Here is a 15,603-nt window from a genome sequence, read left to right on the forward strand (position 1 = left end):
AATAACGTCAACTGATATGGTTGGTGAATGACAACTATGTTTCATGGAATCAAACTAAATAAATATCATGAGAAAAAAAAAGAATGTTTGGTTTTGAATGTCAACATCAACTTGTTGAATAAAAGAAGCATCATGTCTTCTGCGGTCAGGCACCACATTCGAAATATTTTATTACCTTCAAGTACATTGTACAGGTCACACTGTACAGAAAAGTGAAAAACTATGAGGCTTAATAATGATTTTAGGATCAGAGTGGAGTACAAACCAACTAACCACAGGGAGAGTGACCACAAAACATTTGGAAACCACCTTGAGTGTCCCACCCAACATGTCAAGTCATTAAATTTGCTCCATTTAATAAGCTGCACTCCTCTTTATGTGGGGAAAAAAAATGAAGTGCTTAAGATACTTTATAGCTGAATTCTTCCCTTCATCTTGCAGGAAGATCTTTTTCAAAGATGCCTTGCGGACACAGCGAGGTGTCTTTTTAGCTCTTCATTTGTCAGCTCATTTGTACCTTGCTATGCACTTTACACGAGAGGAAATGATGGGTATCGTGCATTGCATTCCTTCGGGGCTTTCGCATGAAGGTCATGTATTTGCACGTTTCCTCACCTTTTGATGTGCTGATTCACACTGATGGGCTGGGGCACTCCCAAACAACACCGGGGGGGTGCGTGTGTGTGTGCGTGTGTGTGCGTGTGTGACTGCTCTATGAATACATCAGATAGTGTGTTGAAAGTTATTTGAGTACCAGTATTGTACGTAGAATTTTAACTTTTACTCGCCCCGTGGCAGAAGGCCAGCAGTCTAGACGGAGCAGATAAGGAAATGAAACATTCTTCACTGAACAAGAGGACTTTGCTTCAGTGCCCGTTGCCATAGCAACATCATAAGCATCTCAGTTAATATGAGGGTCTTGGTGATCAAAAGAGTAAAGGTTCATTTGTGTTCTGTCAAATACTCATTGAGACTTCACTGGGCTGAAGTTCAACATGGAAAGTTTTCCCCACTTCCTGTGACAAATATTTTCACCCAGAGCAGGAAAATCCTCAAATCCATGGTGACGCGCAGCTTTCAGGAATCACCAGTGACCACCCACCTGCAGCCAGATAAATAAATATTTCCACACCATGAATCAGCAAGTATATAGTTTACACTGCTCCTCCTACCATGGAAATTTACCTGACCAAAAGTATGTACACAGTCACATGATTAGCTGTAAGCGCAGGGGACCGCCAAACTGAATTTTAGGAAGTTTGGTCTTCCCACTCTTCATCAGAATATATTTGAATATGTATGTGAGCACAAAAGAGCAATTACACATACAGTATGCTATTCCTCACCCAAAACCTTTAACTATTATTGTTCCAGCAATGTTTTGCTTTTCTAACCCTTTCAGTCCCCCCCCACACACACACACAGCAATTCAAACCCTTCCAAACATATTAGCTGTCATTTTCCACAATTTACCAAATTTCGGCTTTTCCCAGAATGACACATTTTTACCACCCAAAACCTCCAATGCAAGTGGATGAGACATTCATTAAGTAAGGTTTCCCTCTTTCCCATTTCAACTACTAATAGATAGATAGATACATTTGATAAGATTTGGAAGGTGTGGTTGCCCTCTAGCGGCCACGTTCCAGACTGCTTGCAGTTCCATTGTTAGTCTCAGGGCGGCGATAGCGTACAATGCGGAACCAAAAGCCACACAAGGAAAGAGACGACGTCACGTCAGTCGCTTGGCTTCCTGCTTGTCACTTGACTGCGAAAAGGCCGGAAATTAAGCTTTAACCTTTGCGCTCTTTCATTCACATCTTGGCACTTTTTTTTCCATTCCCAAAATGTCAAAGAACGTCATGTCCGCCCGCTTCAGGCGAGTGGACGTGGATGAGTACGACGAGAACAAATTTGTGGACGAGGAGGACGGAGGGGAGAACCAGCTGGGTCCCGACGAGGCGGAGGTGGACTCCCTCATCAGACAATATCCTTTACCATTTTAGCCCACTCGAAGCTAGCATGCGATGGGACATTTTCTCGTGTAACATTTGATCGCGAACTAGTCCAAAATGCCCTTTTATGAGACTTTGCGTTGGCGTCTATTTCTTGCTAATCGGGCGTTTTCAATGAGGCCAGTCACTGCCCAGACTTGCCTGACAGTCACATTCCAGGGCTTTCTGGTGCAAGTATTTCCTTGCTATATGGCTTCGAGCTAGACCCCCCCCCAATCTCGTTTATGCCAGTCATTCTTGACATGCGAGTGAATATTATTTGTTCATTGCACATCACTTCTATTGCCGTGCGTGTTGCGAGATGCTGCTGCTAAGCAAACGTCCGTTCATTTTTGGATGGAATGCCTTGTAAGGTCGAAAAGTGCCGAACTTCCTTATTGTAAGCTTTATGCCACGCCCACTCCGACTTTCATCCAATCAGATGGAAGAATCCTGCATTTGAGTTTGCCATTATTATTGTTGATGTTAATTGAACACAAAGTAGTCAGTGTATTTCAAATCCTTAATCAAACCCTGCACAGGAGACAACATGGCAGCTCTACAAGCGGTTCTCAAGAACCCCCCAATCAACACCAAGAACCAGAACGTCAAGGTGGGGTTGGGGTCTTTCTGCTATTTGGGCTTCTGTATCAATGTTAACATCTTCACACATTTGTCACCAGGACCGTGCAGAGGGTCTGGTGCTGAAGGTGCTCAGCGCCTTTAAGAACAGTGACATCGAGAAAGGAGTTCAGTCTCTGGACAAGAACGGCGTGGACCTGCTGATGAAGTATATCTACAAAGGGTTTGAGAGGCCATCAGAAAACAGCAGCGCTGTCCTCCTGCAGTGGCATGAAAAGGTACGGGCATTGGTCTGCTCCAGTCAGGCATTGGGCCATTGAAGTTTATTAGTCCCAGGCTCACACAATCTTTATGAACTCTAATAATAATAATTATTATTATGATGTATCTATTTCATTATTAATATTAATAATAATTATTAGTATACATTATATTGTAATAATTATATTGATTGCAGGGATAAAACAGCTGTATCTCCTGTATTGTAGTCTCTAAAATGATCATTATTAGCAAACACAAAAGAAAAAGTCAATAAATGCATTTGTGTACATTTGCAGGCGCTGGCCGCCGGAGGAGTGGGCAGTATTGTACGAGTGCTGACGGCCAGGAAGACGGTTTAATTGTGGAGCACATGTTTGACAGACACACACACACACACACACACACACACACACACACACACACACACACACACACACACACACACACACACACACACACACACACACACACACACACACACACACACACACACACACACACACACACACACACACACACACACACACACACACACACACACACACACACACACACACACACACACACACACACACACACACACACACACACACACACACACACACACACACACACACACACACACACACACACACACACACACACACACACACACACACACACACACACACACACACACACACACACACACACACACACACACACACACACACACACACACACACACACACACACACACACACACACACACACACACACACACACACACACACACACACACACACACACACACACACACACACACACACACACACACACACACACACACACACACACACACACACACACACACACACACACACACACACACACACACACACACACACACACACACACACACACACACACACACACACACAATGTAACAGATGGATTACAAGGAAAATCAATCGAGGGACGCCAGTGGGATTGTGTCCGATCAAATTGCTTGACAAAATCTTTGCTGGGTTCTAAAAGAATTTAGCACATTTATCTTTGTGCTCAAAGTCATGTTTGTTACTAAGTTCACACACGCGTCCTCTGTTTCTGTCTCAAAGTGCTTCAGATAGGACTAATGACCCTAGGGAATTTTTTTTTTTTTTTAAATAAGGAATATTTTCTTGTCATGACCAAATCCCAATTTCATTCAAAAATTGAAAATGTTTTTGAGCAAAATCTGTCATTTTTGTTAAATGAGATATTTGGTCTGTGTGTTTATGCACAGACTTGAATTAAAAAAAAAGAAAAATTGCTCTTGCCGCCAGGTTTTCTGTACCTGTACTTTTGCATCATTTGTGTGCTCTGTACCTAAGTTCCAATATAATGCACATTGATTTGTCATTCTCATCATTATCCCAAACATTTTGTATAACCAGATGAAACCTGTTGAGGTTTTGTCTGCCTTACGAGGTAGAGCTCATCTGTTGCCAAATAAAACAATTAGATTACTTGTGACTTTATAGCAATGATTTAGATGCCCTTGTGTAATGGAGGACAAAACATTAACTGTGTAAGAGCAGCAACCTTTTTCATAAACAATAACTCCTTTCCTCTGCAGTTTTTTATTTCCCTGCTTATTTCAAATCACACGTGGGTGAAGTTTCCTCAGTGTTTCACCAAAGCTTCACAGCATTTGACTTTATTTTCATTGTCAGAAATGGAGTCTTAAAGTTCAATCTTGTTATCTGGTTCTGCATCCTCAGATGCTTGATGTATTTTCTAATGCAGTATAGGCTGTTTTGACATGACCAGAAGAACTGTACAATTGTCTTCTGTGTCATGGATTTCTAGTTGCAGGGTAAGGATTCAAGGAAACATACCAAACTGATGTACAAAAAAAAACTGCCTTATGACATATTCCTTTTTTTATGTTTGTGCTTTTTTTGACAAAACAACAATAAATGGTGTGAATTCTGGTTGAGTATTCTTGTGTGTTCTCTGAGTCCATTTTCTAGATGACTAGGGATGAGAGGCAAGGTACACGCTGATCGTAGGACAAATATAAGATAGATACACTGCCATTCATAAAACATGGCTTGGGAAGTAGTCATGTGCATTCCAGTTCTTTTAAGTGAACTGAATCTTTGGAATCACTTCACTCAAAAGATTCGTTCAAATGAAACGTTCAACGAATCGTCCCCCCCACACACACACTGATCTTTTCTTTGATATATCAAATAATCAAAAATCATGGTCAAAGCTTAAATGAGTGAAAAGTGCCACACCCCCGCTTTCTGATTGGCTGGTTGATCTGTGACGTCTCTGGGACACTGCATTAGGTACGCCGCCATTTTCACGTGTTCCTAATAACAGGCCACTTCATTAGGGAAAAAGCTGAAGTGAAAGTGAAAAGTGCCACACCCGCCCTCACCCCCACTTTCTGATTGGCTGTTTGATCAGTGACGTCACTCGGACACTCCATTAGGTACGCCGCCATTTTCAGGTGTACCTAATAACAGGCCACTTCATTAGGGAAAAATCATGGTCAAAAGTTAAAAAGTGAAAAGTGCCACACCCGCCCTCACCCCCACTTTCTGATTGGTTGGTTGATCTGTGACGTCATACGGACACAGGTGTACCTAATCACTTCATTAGGGAAAAAGTTTGTGAAAGTGAAAAGTGCCACACCCGCCCTCACCCCCACTTTCTGATTGGCTGGTTGATCTGTGATGTCACTTGGACACTCTATTAGGTACACCGCCATTTTCAGGTGTACCTAATAACAGGCCACTTCATTAGGGAAAAATCATGGTCAAACCTTAAATAAGAGTGAAAACTGCCACACCCGCCCTCACCCCCACTTTCTGATTGGTTGGTTGAGCTGTGACGTCACACAGCCGACTCGTTTGTGAACCGCAAGTTACGTCATTTTCTTCTTCGTTTTGTTTTACAGCAAGGTGGCACCAGCTTCAATGCGCATTACCGACACCTCCTGGTTGAAGTCATATGAAGTGACAAAAGAACGAATCACGTTCACTCTCGTTCACTGAAATGATTCGTTCTTTTGAACGAATCGTTCACTCACGAGCCAACACTATTGGGAAGACCATGCAAGCACAGGAAAATATTGAAGCTTAATTGCACTATGATGCCATTTTATTTTTTATTAAAAAAAAGAGCAAATAATGACAGTACATAGCAATATGTGTAACAAAAAAAACCCACTTCTGTACAAATTCCCCAAAATAAAATACATCTCGGCATCAATGGATGATTCACTCGAGGTTCTTATGATGCGTGGTTCCAATGGATGATGATACCTGAGGGTGCCTTTGTGCCAAGCAGTCACACCTTATACATGCCACTTTTCCACAATGTCATTAGATTCAAGAACTTCCCAGTCAGTTAAATGTTGGAATATTTGGACAAAAACCTCCTAATAAATTAATCAACAGGGATTCAAAGTAATTGCTCCTCAACTTTTAAGTCTTTCCTGACGTGCTCCCAGAACTGAAGCCCACTAAACAGCTTTGGAATAAACTATGATTAAATTAAAAGCATTAAATTGTGCAGGACTATTTAAATCCATGTTCCCAATAGCCCCTCACACACAAGTTCAAATTCATTCTCTAAAAGTCAACTCAATGAATCCCAGTGACGTTGGATGAAGAGGATGCAACTTCAGCACGCCCCTTTTGTCATTTTAAGTGCTCTCAGTAAGGGAAGGCCGAGACAGCGATGTAGACAATGAAGGTGGTCTGGTACTCGATGCCTCCGTCTTGGCTGTAGGAGAGGGCTCGCACCTTCATACGGTACGTGTGAGGCTCTCGTAAGGGTTGAGTAGTAAACAGCACCCCTTTCAGGTTCTCGTCTCGAATAGCGAAAGGTAACGTGACGTCCTCATCTACCACTAAGAAGTTGGTCCGAGGGTGCATCACTCCGTCTTGCGTGTAGGCCACCAGTCGGATGAGGTCTTGGTTGGCGGCGATGCCGAACGGAAGAGACAGGAGCTTGTACTCCAGGGCGTATGGGCTGAGAGCGCATTCCAGGTCGTTTGGAGGACAGTTCTTCAGACAGAACCTGAAACATATAGAATGAGTATTCATCTGCAAAGAGCGTGGAACACTTTTTTTTTCCATTGAATTTGCAACCCAACTGTAATGTAATGATTCTTATCTGCATTGTATATTTACCCCGTGGTGGGCTCTCTCTGGTAGTTTGGTGGACAAGGTGTGTCGATGCATTGGTAACTTCCTCTCATGTTGAAGCACATGCGGTTGGCTCCACATTGGATGTTCTGCTCAAGACACTCGTCGATATCTGGAAATAGACCGGGCAACTTGCATCCAAATGTCTTTTTATATTGAAGCGGCCCAGAAGCGAGGCGCTCGCTCACCTTGGCACGTCTTGCCGTTGGCCATGAGGCGGTAATCGGCCGGACAAAGACACCTGTGGCTTCCCGGTGTGTTCATACACTCGTGCTGGCAGGAATCCCTCACCTCGCACTCGTTGATATCTGCCACATAGCGCGCAATGCGGATTGGAACGCATAACTCTATTCTGCTTCTTCCATGAGCCAAATCCTAGAAACACCTTTCAATATAATCCAATGGAATTTGACACCAAAGCTCTCAATAAAGTTTAACTGAGTGGGAGATGAATTTTCCTTGAAGAATTATAATAGTAACAGAAGAAACATTTGACAGTCCACATTGAAGCAGGTGCACTTTTTTTTTTTCTGTGTGACCCTGGCTACTCTCCATAGTTACCTAAGCAACGGCCATCCTTGGACACAAACCCCTCGCGACAAGCTTTGGGGCCCTGATTTATGGGCAGTCCTCTTGGGCTCCGCCCCCTTTTGGCGGCGGTGTACGAGTGATAGCTGTGCGAAGCCAAGTTGTGGTAGAGACGCTCAGGAAAAGACGTTCGGAAGCCGTACGAGTAACTCTCATAAGTCGGAAGGCGCTCGAGCCCGGCGCAAGACTTGCCGTCCCCCAGTAGGAAGCGCCCTGGTGGGCAGGTGCAGCGAAAGCTGCCCCGGGTGTTGACGCACTGATGGGCACAGGGCTGTGGAAGCCGCTCGCATTCATTTATATCTGCCCAGCGCAGGGAGGACACAATAGAGAGGAGAGAACAAGTGTAGGAAAGAAAGCAGATGACCAGGACAGAAATAAAAGAAATGTGGTGCGGGGACATGAGGATGGGGGGGAAAGGGGATAAATCAGTTACCCCTCTGTACAGCAATACATTTCCATGACTCAAATGGATTGAGCCTTCTAATCTTCAACAAAACATGCTAAAAACTTACGAAAATATGGATATCTCAAGTTTGCCAAAGCGTGATTGAATTGTGATATTCAAGACGTCTTAATGATGTTACAGGGAGGCAGGAGTGTGCTGTTATAAAAGCAGAGCTGGAAAAGATTGACAAGTGACAGCAATGTCAAATGAAAAGGAAAGGTGCTGCTCTTGGTGTCCTAACCACTGAGACTTGAAGAATGGATCCTCTGACTATCTTCTTCTTGGACTTCTTCCTACGCTGGAGCAAAAAGAAAAAGGCACGCTACCATGCAATGCATCTTTGTGATGCTGAGTTCATAAGGTAGGCAGTTGGCAGCACTCGAGTTGCGCAAGCAAGCAAGCTGGCAAAAAACGCCTCTGTTTACAAGTGACAGGCTTGTAGACACAAAGAAGCAACGAGCAATCATCATCCCAATCGTTGGAAAGCCCAAGATGACGTACGTACCGAGACAGGGCCTGCCCACTCCTTGAGATCGGTAGCCGCGTGGACACGTACAGTGGTAACTCCCTCTGGTGTTCTCACAGATCTGGTTGTATCGGCACTGATGGGTGCCATCGCCGCACTCGTCGATATCTACCACAGCGAGCTGCTGGTCAATGAACGCTGACAGGGTGGCGGACGTGCGCGATGAGCACACCGTACTGACCTACGCACGTCCCGTTGCCACCTTTGGTCATCCCGGCGGGGCACAGGTCGATGCAGTTGTAGCCGCCACGGGTATTTTTACACTGCTGGTCGGATCGACAAACCCTCTGTCGGCACTCGTTTATGTCTGAAGTGACAATTTGGAATGACATCACTTTTATTTTAACAATATATGCTAAGATACAAAGAGGTACTATTGGTAAACATGTTTTTGTTTGTTTGTTTTATGCTCACCAACACAGCGTCGGTTCCTGAGTTGGAAGCCAGGCTCACAGGCGCAGCGATAACTACCGATGGTGTTCAGGCAAAGTTGATTGCATGGATTGGATTCCTGGCACTCATTTATATCTGAGCATCAAAGATTTAAAAACACCCTTCACTGGAAAGAAGCTTCATTCAATGATAACGGCAAAAAAATGTTGCGTTGAATTTATTCCATTTTACTTTCAAGTGGTTGCATACAATCAGATTCTGGATTCAGACACGTTTGTTTTCAAATAAACGTCTAGTCTACTTAAGAAAATCGATCCAGATGATTTTATTTCAATCTAGCGCAAGAAAATTGAATAAAGGCCATTATTTTTTTTTTGTCTACCTGTGCAACCGTGGCCGGCAGTCGTTCTTCTGAACCCGCGGCCGCAGCGCATGACGCAGCGGTATGATCCGATCGTGTTCTCACATTCCTGTCCATCGTGACACATGGTGGCACCCAGCAAACACTCATCAACATCTAGCAGGAGACCAAGCGTTTGTGTTAGGACAACAATGGACATTCAATATGTGTGGGTGAAGCTGTGTTTACCTTGACAGGTCTTGCCGTCAGCTGAGATGGCGAGCCCACGGGGACAGGAGCAGTAGTAAGTGCCCATGGCGTTGTGACATGCGTGAGAACACGGGTTTCCCACTTCACACTCATTCTCATCTGCAACGTAACGAGCATCCTTTAGCTTGCAAGCAATATATGGTCCAAAGAGCCACGGGCAACAACACCAACCTGCACAGTACGGCCCAGCAGAAACCAAAGTAAATCCATGAGGACACTGGTTACTGCGATCACCTGGAATGAAAACCAAAACTATACAGAAGCGCCTGCGACCTACAGTAGGAAGTAAAAGGAAGTCCCTTCATCTCCAAAAAGCACTGGCCTAGATCGTACCCTTGCTGATACGAGCTTGGATGGTGTATTCCAGCGCCTCTTCCACGCTGTGATACTGAGCGCTGACGGCTGTGGCGTGAAGCGTCTGCACCAAGTAGGGCATCTTGCCCCGGGACACGTCGTAGGAGATGCTGTGGTTCCAAGAGTAGGGCACGCTTTCCCCGTCAATGCTGAACATGCGTGTAGACAGAGCGTACACCTGACCCGGGCCCGTTTGGATGTAGTCCTCGGTGTAGTCCTGATAGGAACACGGCACGCTTGAGTCACTCTCACCCCCATCTGATAACTTCATTTGAAAGATAGAAACAATAGCACTGTTACAAATGAGAATAAATTCATTTGTGTACCTTGATGCTGATCTCAGCATGTGAAGGCAGCTGAAGGATTTGTCCATTTATGATGATGTCCAGCAACAATGCTCCATCTGCGTCTAAGCCCCGGGCAATGTGAGTCATCCTTAGAATCTCACCTAAGTTTGAGAAGAAACAATCAAGCGTTATGTCCCTTTGATCCCTGCATTCTTTTTTTTTTTAATCAATTCTAGTTTCCAGACAGAAGCACATGAAGCGATATTTGTGATTCTTTGCATAGCAGTGAAGTTCATGTCTACCTGTGGCAAATTCCACCTGAGTTTCTCGCCTGAAGATAGCTCCAGTTAACGTGTACCCGTTGACAGCCTCGCCCACTTCCTGAGCAGTGGTCCAGTAGATGGGATTCAGAATGGAAATGAGCTTCCTCATTGCAGGCCCTTCAATGAAAGTTACAGGACACAGGGTGAAATGATGATTCACTTGTTACTTGCTAATCTGTAAACAAAAAGAGTGACGACAACAACTGAGAATTCAAATCATTCTTTCTGTCACTGACCTAAAGATCTTGGTATATTCGAAATCGATGCTTTGATGAGTTTGCCGCCAGACGTGGTGTCCACGGCAGTGGCGTTCAATATGGCGATACCAAACTCAATATCATTGATATTCCCTATAATGCTTCCTCGTGCCATCTGTGGCCCACCTAGAAAACACACACAATATTTAAAAACGCCTTTTGGTGCAAGAAATGTCATATAGCTTACCTGGACAGGCCTCAACGTTACACCTGGACAGTTGGGAGGAGTCTCCCGGGCACGAGCGGCCGCCATTACTAGGAGACGGATTGTTGCAGAGACGTACGCGTGTCCTTTGTCCACCCCCGCAGGAAGCAGAGCATTCTCCCCAAGACTGCCATTGACCCCAGTTACCATCAGCTGCAATAGTGCAAAACACCCTCAAGATATCATCACAAACACGCTTGAAGCACACAACACCAGTTACAAACACGTACCGGGACATACGTCCGTGTTGCATCTTTGTAATTGTGCGTCTGCGCCTGCACACGCTCTGCCGCCATTGGCCGGCCTGGGGTTGTCACATGTCCTGTGGCGCCTCATCTGCCCTCCGTTGCATGTCTTGCTGCAAGTCCCCCAACTGCTCCACGGAGCCCAGTTCCCGTTGACTGATAAACCGAATAGAAAAGGCTTAACCGCAGGAAGTCACACTTAGCAAAGCGGTGAGGACTCACTTGGACAGGGCTCGCTATTACAAAAGTCAACGTGTACGTCGTTGCCTTCGCACTGCCTGCCGCCGTATTGCGGGCCAGGGCTGGCGCAGAGGCGCGTTCTCTGTCTGGTGCCACCCCCACAGGAAACGCTGCAGGCTCCCCAACTCACCCACGATGACCACTTCCCATCAACTAGTGAACGGAATCATTTGCTGAGTTAGCTAGAGTACAAGCCTGATTTCACGAGTACAAATTGCTTACCGGGACATGCTCTCTCCTTGCACACTTGAGTTTGTGTGTCTGTGCCCTCGCACGGTGACCCGTGGAATGCAGGCGGGGGATTGTTGCACAGCCGGATTCTTGACTGCATACCTTTTCCACAGGTCTCACTGCATGGGCTCCAAGGGAGCCAAGGCCCCCAGCCACCTGGCACTGCACAAGTCAAAATGATGCTATGGCAAAAGAAGGATACAGTCACGTTACCGTGTCTTACCTGGACAAGGTCGGACGCTACACATGATGACCTCAAGGGCCCTTCCCGCACACGGCCTGCCTCCATGCTGAGCCGCGGGCTTCGTGCAGCTCCGCACCCTGGTTCTGTTACCGTGTCCACATGTGCGAGAGCACTCCTCCCACGAAGACCACTCTGACCACTTACCATCAACTATCAATTGAAATGTACAAATCCTCAAGCCTCGCGCGTAACGTCCACCATCCCCAGCTGTTAACGGTACCCGTACCCGGACAAGGCTTCCCGTGACAACTGCGCGTCTCCGTATCCGATCCTGCGCAGTGGCGTCCCCCGTTAGCAGGAAGTGGATTGTTACATTGTCGCTGCCTCTTCTGGGAGCCGATTCCACATGTTGAACTGCAAGGGCCCCACTCGGCCCACTCAGAGTAGCCTCCGTGCACTGAGGAAAAAAAAAAAAGATGAACTTTTTGTAATCATGTATGACAATGAGTATTGCAGACTTACCTCGAACAGTTAGTCCAACCCGAACCAGGACTGATCCAAGTAAGTTTCTCGCCACGCATTCATACTCAGCTGTGTCTTCCTTCTGGGCACTATTGACCCTGAGGGAGCCGTTGGATAGAGCCGAGAAGTGGTCGCTGGCTAAAAGAGGGCGTCCTTGGCGAGACCATTCTATCACGGGGGTGGGCTCACCCTCCGCCTGGCAATCGAGCACCAATGTAGTGCCAGCATCCACCACGGTTGTTACGGGCTCTACCGTAAAGCTGGGCGCACCTGGAAAAAGTGGTTTTCAGCACGCTTGATTCTATGGGTCAGCCCGGAAAAATCTTTTCCCACTGCTTACTTTGTAGGGTCAGGGTGACGCTTTTTTGCACAACGCCAGCAATATTTACCGCCACACAAATATAGGTGCCTGCATCTTCAACCTGTGGAAAATTTGAATTAAAACCCACAAGTTGTCAAAAAGAAGCAATTGTCCGAGGTAATTGGATGTTGTATTTGATCCAAAGTTCGTTCCTACCACTGTGCCATAGATGACCAGAGAACCGTTGTCCAGTTGACGGACGCGGTCGTTGATGTGGAAGTTGACTCCATTTTTGCTCCACTGGATGGTCGGAAGGGGGTCTCCCCGAACGTCACAGTTCAGGACGGCGTTGCCGCCGAGAGGTTCGACACGATTGGAGTGAAGGTCCCCGTCAATGATGGGAGGCTCTGAATGTGCAACAAGTGGTCATAGGAATGGTTGAAGCTGCAAGTAAACGGTGGACGTCATCTTACCTTTGACATCTACAAAAGCCAAAGATTTGATGCTTCCAACTGGGTTTTCTGCCACACAGGTGTAAGTGCCAGCATCTTCTTTACTCAATCTCTCGATCACCAACTCACTGTGGCCGCTCATGTGATCATAGTGAACTACAGCAGAAGGGATCAGACACAATGATAGAAAATTGATCCTCCTGACCTCATCTAAGATCAGTAATGTTTGTTTTTATAGTTTATTTTGTAACACAAATCAGGACAATTTAGGTTTAGTGGATTACAGCTTAAACAAAATAAAAAGTATTGGGACACCAAGCTATACCAAAATATTGAAAAAAGTCACGGCTACATTTTTCAAATGATATCAAATAAGAACGTTTGCATCAATATTTTTATGGTAAACCTTTTGGTCATCACTGCACGCACCTGGAATGATGTTGTCATTGAAGGCCCACGTGATCCTGGGCAGGGGGATCCCGCTGACTCTGCATTCCAGCAGGAGGCGCTCTCCCTTATTGAGGGAGATGTCACCAAGCAACTCGGTGAAGAGCGGCCGGGTATGAACAGACAGACTCACTGTCTGACTGTCGTGACCCAATTCATTGCTGGCAACACATGTGTAACTTCCTGCATCGCCAGGCTGATGGCAAAAGGAGGGAGATGATTATTTTTCACACAGCCAATATACGGACGGAGCTGGAGTCCTCACCTGAGCGCTATCAATAACAAGCTCCCCAGATGGCAAAATGGTGTATTCTCCTGTTTGCACTCCTAAAAGAGCACCGTCCTTCTCCCAGGACAGGGTGGGTTGTGGGACGCCCTTGGCCACACATGCCAGCTGGGCCTGCTTACCTTCCACCACAACTACTTCCTGCTCTGAGTCAAGAATGGAGGGGGGGACTGCAAAGGGGACATTTTTTCCAATGAGGTGATTCCAATAAGCCAACAGTTGTGTTGATGTTGAACTCACTTTGCACAGTCAGGCTCATCTCCAGGCTTGCGCTTCCGGCCGAATTGGCGGCGGTGCAAGTGTAAATTCCCGTATCGGCTGGCTGGATGAATGACACTTGTAAGGAGCCCGAAGCCAGCGCTCGCTGACGTACGGATTCCCCGAGGGGCCGCCCGTCTTTGTGCCACGTAACGGAAGGTGGAGGGACGCCTTCCGACTGACAGTGCAGCGTCACCGAGGAGTCCACGGGAGCCAGGTACTTTTGCCTTTCTGATCTGATGACTGGAGGTACTGGGGAGGATAAGGATCAGATGAAGTGAATCTGATTTGAAATATTTGGAAGCAGTTATGTCTTACTTACCCTGGACTCTGAGTTTGGTCTTGCCCAAGGCTGTACCGGCTGGGTTTTGAGCCACGCATATATAAGTTCCAGAGTTTGACACAGACGCCTTGATGATCTGTAGACTCCCGTTAGGTAGCACAGTGAAACTTCCGCCTATCGGAGAACAAGACTTTTCTTTGCCGATCCGTCAACGTAAGACTAATGGCTGCCAAGGTGTTTACCTGCGGTGTGTATATTGATGCCCTCCTTCTGCCAGGTGATTGTCGGCCTTGGTGAGCCTGTGGCCCTGCAGGGCAGCACGATGGGATTATTGAGGATCACCTCCAGGGTGGATGGGTGGGAATGGATCTCGGGAAGCTCTAAGAACATCCATGGGAAACGTGAACGTTTTATATCAACGTAGTATTTGGTAACATGTGAAAAAAGGAACAAGTCATGGCCAATTTGCTCAAATCTCCCTGAAACAAAGTCTTACCCTGCACAGTGAGCTGCACGTGGCGTTGAGTAGAGCCTGCGGCGTTCTTCGCTGTGCACGAATAGCGTCCTGCGTGACTGAGCTCAGCTGAGCTTATTTCAATTTGACCTGAACACAGCACAAGATACCAACATCACTGCAAATGACATATAAAGGCAGCTGCAAATGGATTCCAACAAAAAGCATTCAAACACCGACCCGTGTGCAAGATCCTGTATCCTTGTCCCAGCTTGAGCATCTCAACGCCATCTTTACTCCAATGAATTGTGGGATCCGGGATGCCCGAGGCAGTACAGGCAATGACCACTGGGGATAGTCTCGCTACAACGAGGTCTGTGGGTTCATCAGCTATGGAGGGAGGAACTAGGAAGACGACGGTAGCCAAACACTCACTTTTTGATTCACCCTGAGCAATACAAATGGAGAGTCGTGATGTTTGTCACCTTGGACAGTGAGATTGATGAATCTGGCATCTTCCCCTGCCTCATTGGAGACAAAACATTCATACAAAGCCGTGTCCTCCACTGTGGGTGCTATCACTACCAGTGAACCCGAACTGAGCAATCTACAAAGGACAAATCAGAAAGTTCAATTCTTGTTCGGTCACGAGATGAAAGACACTGGAGGGAATGAATGATTGGCTTTG

General features: G+C 46.2%; 2 protein-coding genes across 4 annotated transcripts in view; one reads left to right on the forward strand and one right to left on the reverse strand.

Moving 5' to 3' along the window:
* The first annotated feature begins 1,709 nt into the window (after positions 1-1,709).
* On the forward strand, positions 1,710-3,327 carry arpc5b (actin related protein 2/3 complex, subunit 5B). The gene is made up of 4 exons (XM_085928011.1): positions 1,710-1,987; positions 2,535-2,607; positions 2,678-2,854; positions 3,134-3,327. The coding sequence occupies exons 1-4, from the start codon at positions 1,848-1,850 to the stop codon at positions 3,194-3,196; spliced, it is 453 nt and encodes a 150-aa protein (XP_085784137.1). The 5' UTR covers positions 1,710-1,847; the 3' UTR covers positions 3,197-3,327.
* Positions 3,328-6,000: 2,673 nt separating this feature from the next.
* hmcn1 (hemicentin 1) overlaps positions 6,001-15,603 on the reverse strand; it is a 39,450-nt gene continuing 29,847 nt past the window's right edge. The window contains exons 76-107 of one of the 3 annotated variants that reach the window (XM_085928004.1): positions 15,401-15,522; positions 15,156-15,320; positions 14,958-15,065; positions 14,704-14,841; positions 14,501-14,635; positions 14,161-14,430; positions 13,900-14,090; positions 13,617-13,830; positions 13,209-13,343; positions 12,952-13,142; positions 12,775-12,856; positions 12,435-12,704; positions 12,199-12,369; positions 11,952-12,122; positions 11,720-11,890; positions 11,480-11,650; positions 11,243-11,413; positions 10,995-11,165; positions 10,787-10,933; positions 10,530-10,667; positions 10,267-10,388; positions 9,920-10,157; positions 9,758-9,820; positions 9,566-9,685; positions 9,359-9,493; positions 8,998-9,111; positions 8,765-8,890; positions 8,563-8,691; positions 7,586-7,912; positions 7,213-7,332; positions 7,010-7,136; positions 6,001-6,896 (exon numbers count right to left, since the gene is read on the reverse strand). In XM_085928004.1, coding sequence (XP_085784130.1) covers positions 6,530-6,896; positions 7,010-7,136; positions 7,213-7,332; positions 7,586-7,912; positions 8,563-8,691; positions 8,765-8,890; positions 8,998-9,111; positions 9,359-9,493; positions 9,566-9,685; positions 9,758-9,820; positions 9,920-10,157; positions 10,267-10,388; positions 10,530-10,667; positions 10,787-10,933; positions 10,995-11,165; positions 11,243-11,413; positions 11,480-11,650; positions 11,720-11,890; positions 11,952-12,122; positions 12,199-12,369; positions 12,435-12,704; positions 12,775-12,856; positions 12,952-13,142; positions 13,209-13,343; positions 13,617-13,830; positions 13,900-14,090; positions 14,161-14,430; positions 14,501-14,635; positions 14,704-14,841; positions 14,958-15,065; positions 15,156-15,320; positions 15,401-15,522 — 5,320 coding nt within the window. In that variant the 3' untranslated portion in view covers positions 6,001-6,529. Of the gene's footprint in view, positions 6,897-7,009; positions 7,137-7,212; positions 7,333-7,585; positions 7,913-8,300; positions 8,356-8,562; positions 8,692-8,764; positions 8,891-8,997; positions 9,112-9,358; positions 9,494-9,565; positions 9,686-9,757; positions 9,821-9,919; positions 10,158-10,266; positions 10,389-10,529; positions 10,668-10,786; positions 10,934-10,994; positions 11,166-11,242; positions 11,414-11,479; positions 11,651-11,719; positions 11,891-11,951; positions 12,123-12,198; positions 12,370-12,434; positions 12,705-12,774; positions 12,857-12,951; positions 13,143-13,208; positions 13,344-13,616; positions 13,831-13,899; positions 14,091-14,160; positions 14,431-14,500; positions 14,636-14,703; positions 14,842-14,957; positions 15,066-15,155; positions 15,321-15,400; positions 15,523-15,603 lie in introns of those variants that run through there. The other 2 variants (XM_085928005.1, XM_085928007.1) reach the window with 2 other exon arrangements.

This window comes from Syngnathus leptorhynchus, chromosome 13, assembly GCF_054491065.1.
Source record: "Syngnathus leptorhynchus isolate UIUO chromosome 13, UIUO_Slep, whole genome shotgun sequence".
Classification (NCBI taxonomy): domain Eukaryota; kingdom Metazoa; phylum Chordata; class Actinopteri; order Syngnathiformes; family Syngnathidae; genus Syngnathus; species Syngnathus leptorhynchus.

What these genes read in the sequence shown, in the direction of transcription:
- arpc5b (XM_085928011.1), top strand. Translation starts at nt 1,848, where the DNA reads ATGTCAAAGAACGTCATGTCCGCCCGCTTCAGGCGAGTGGACGTGGAT. An exon ending in GTGGACTCCCTCATCAGACA is followed by an intron (nt 1,988 to 2,534) that starts ATATCCTTTACC and finishes CAAACCCTGCAC; the next exon opens with AGGAGACAACATGGCAGCTC. An exon ending in TCCTGCAGTGGCATGAAAAG is followed by an intron (nt 2,855 to 3,133) that starts GTACGGGCATTG and finishes GTACATTTGCAG; the next exon opens with GCGCTGGCCGCCGGAGGAGT.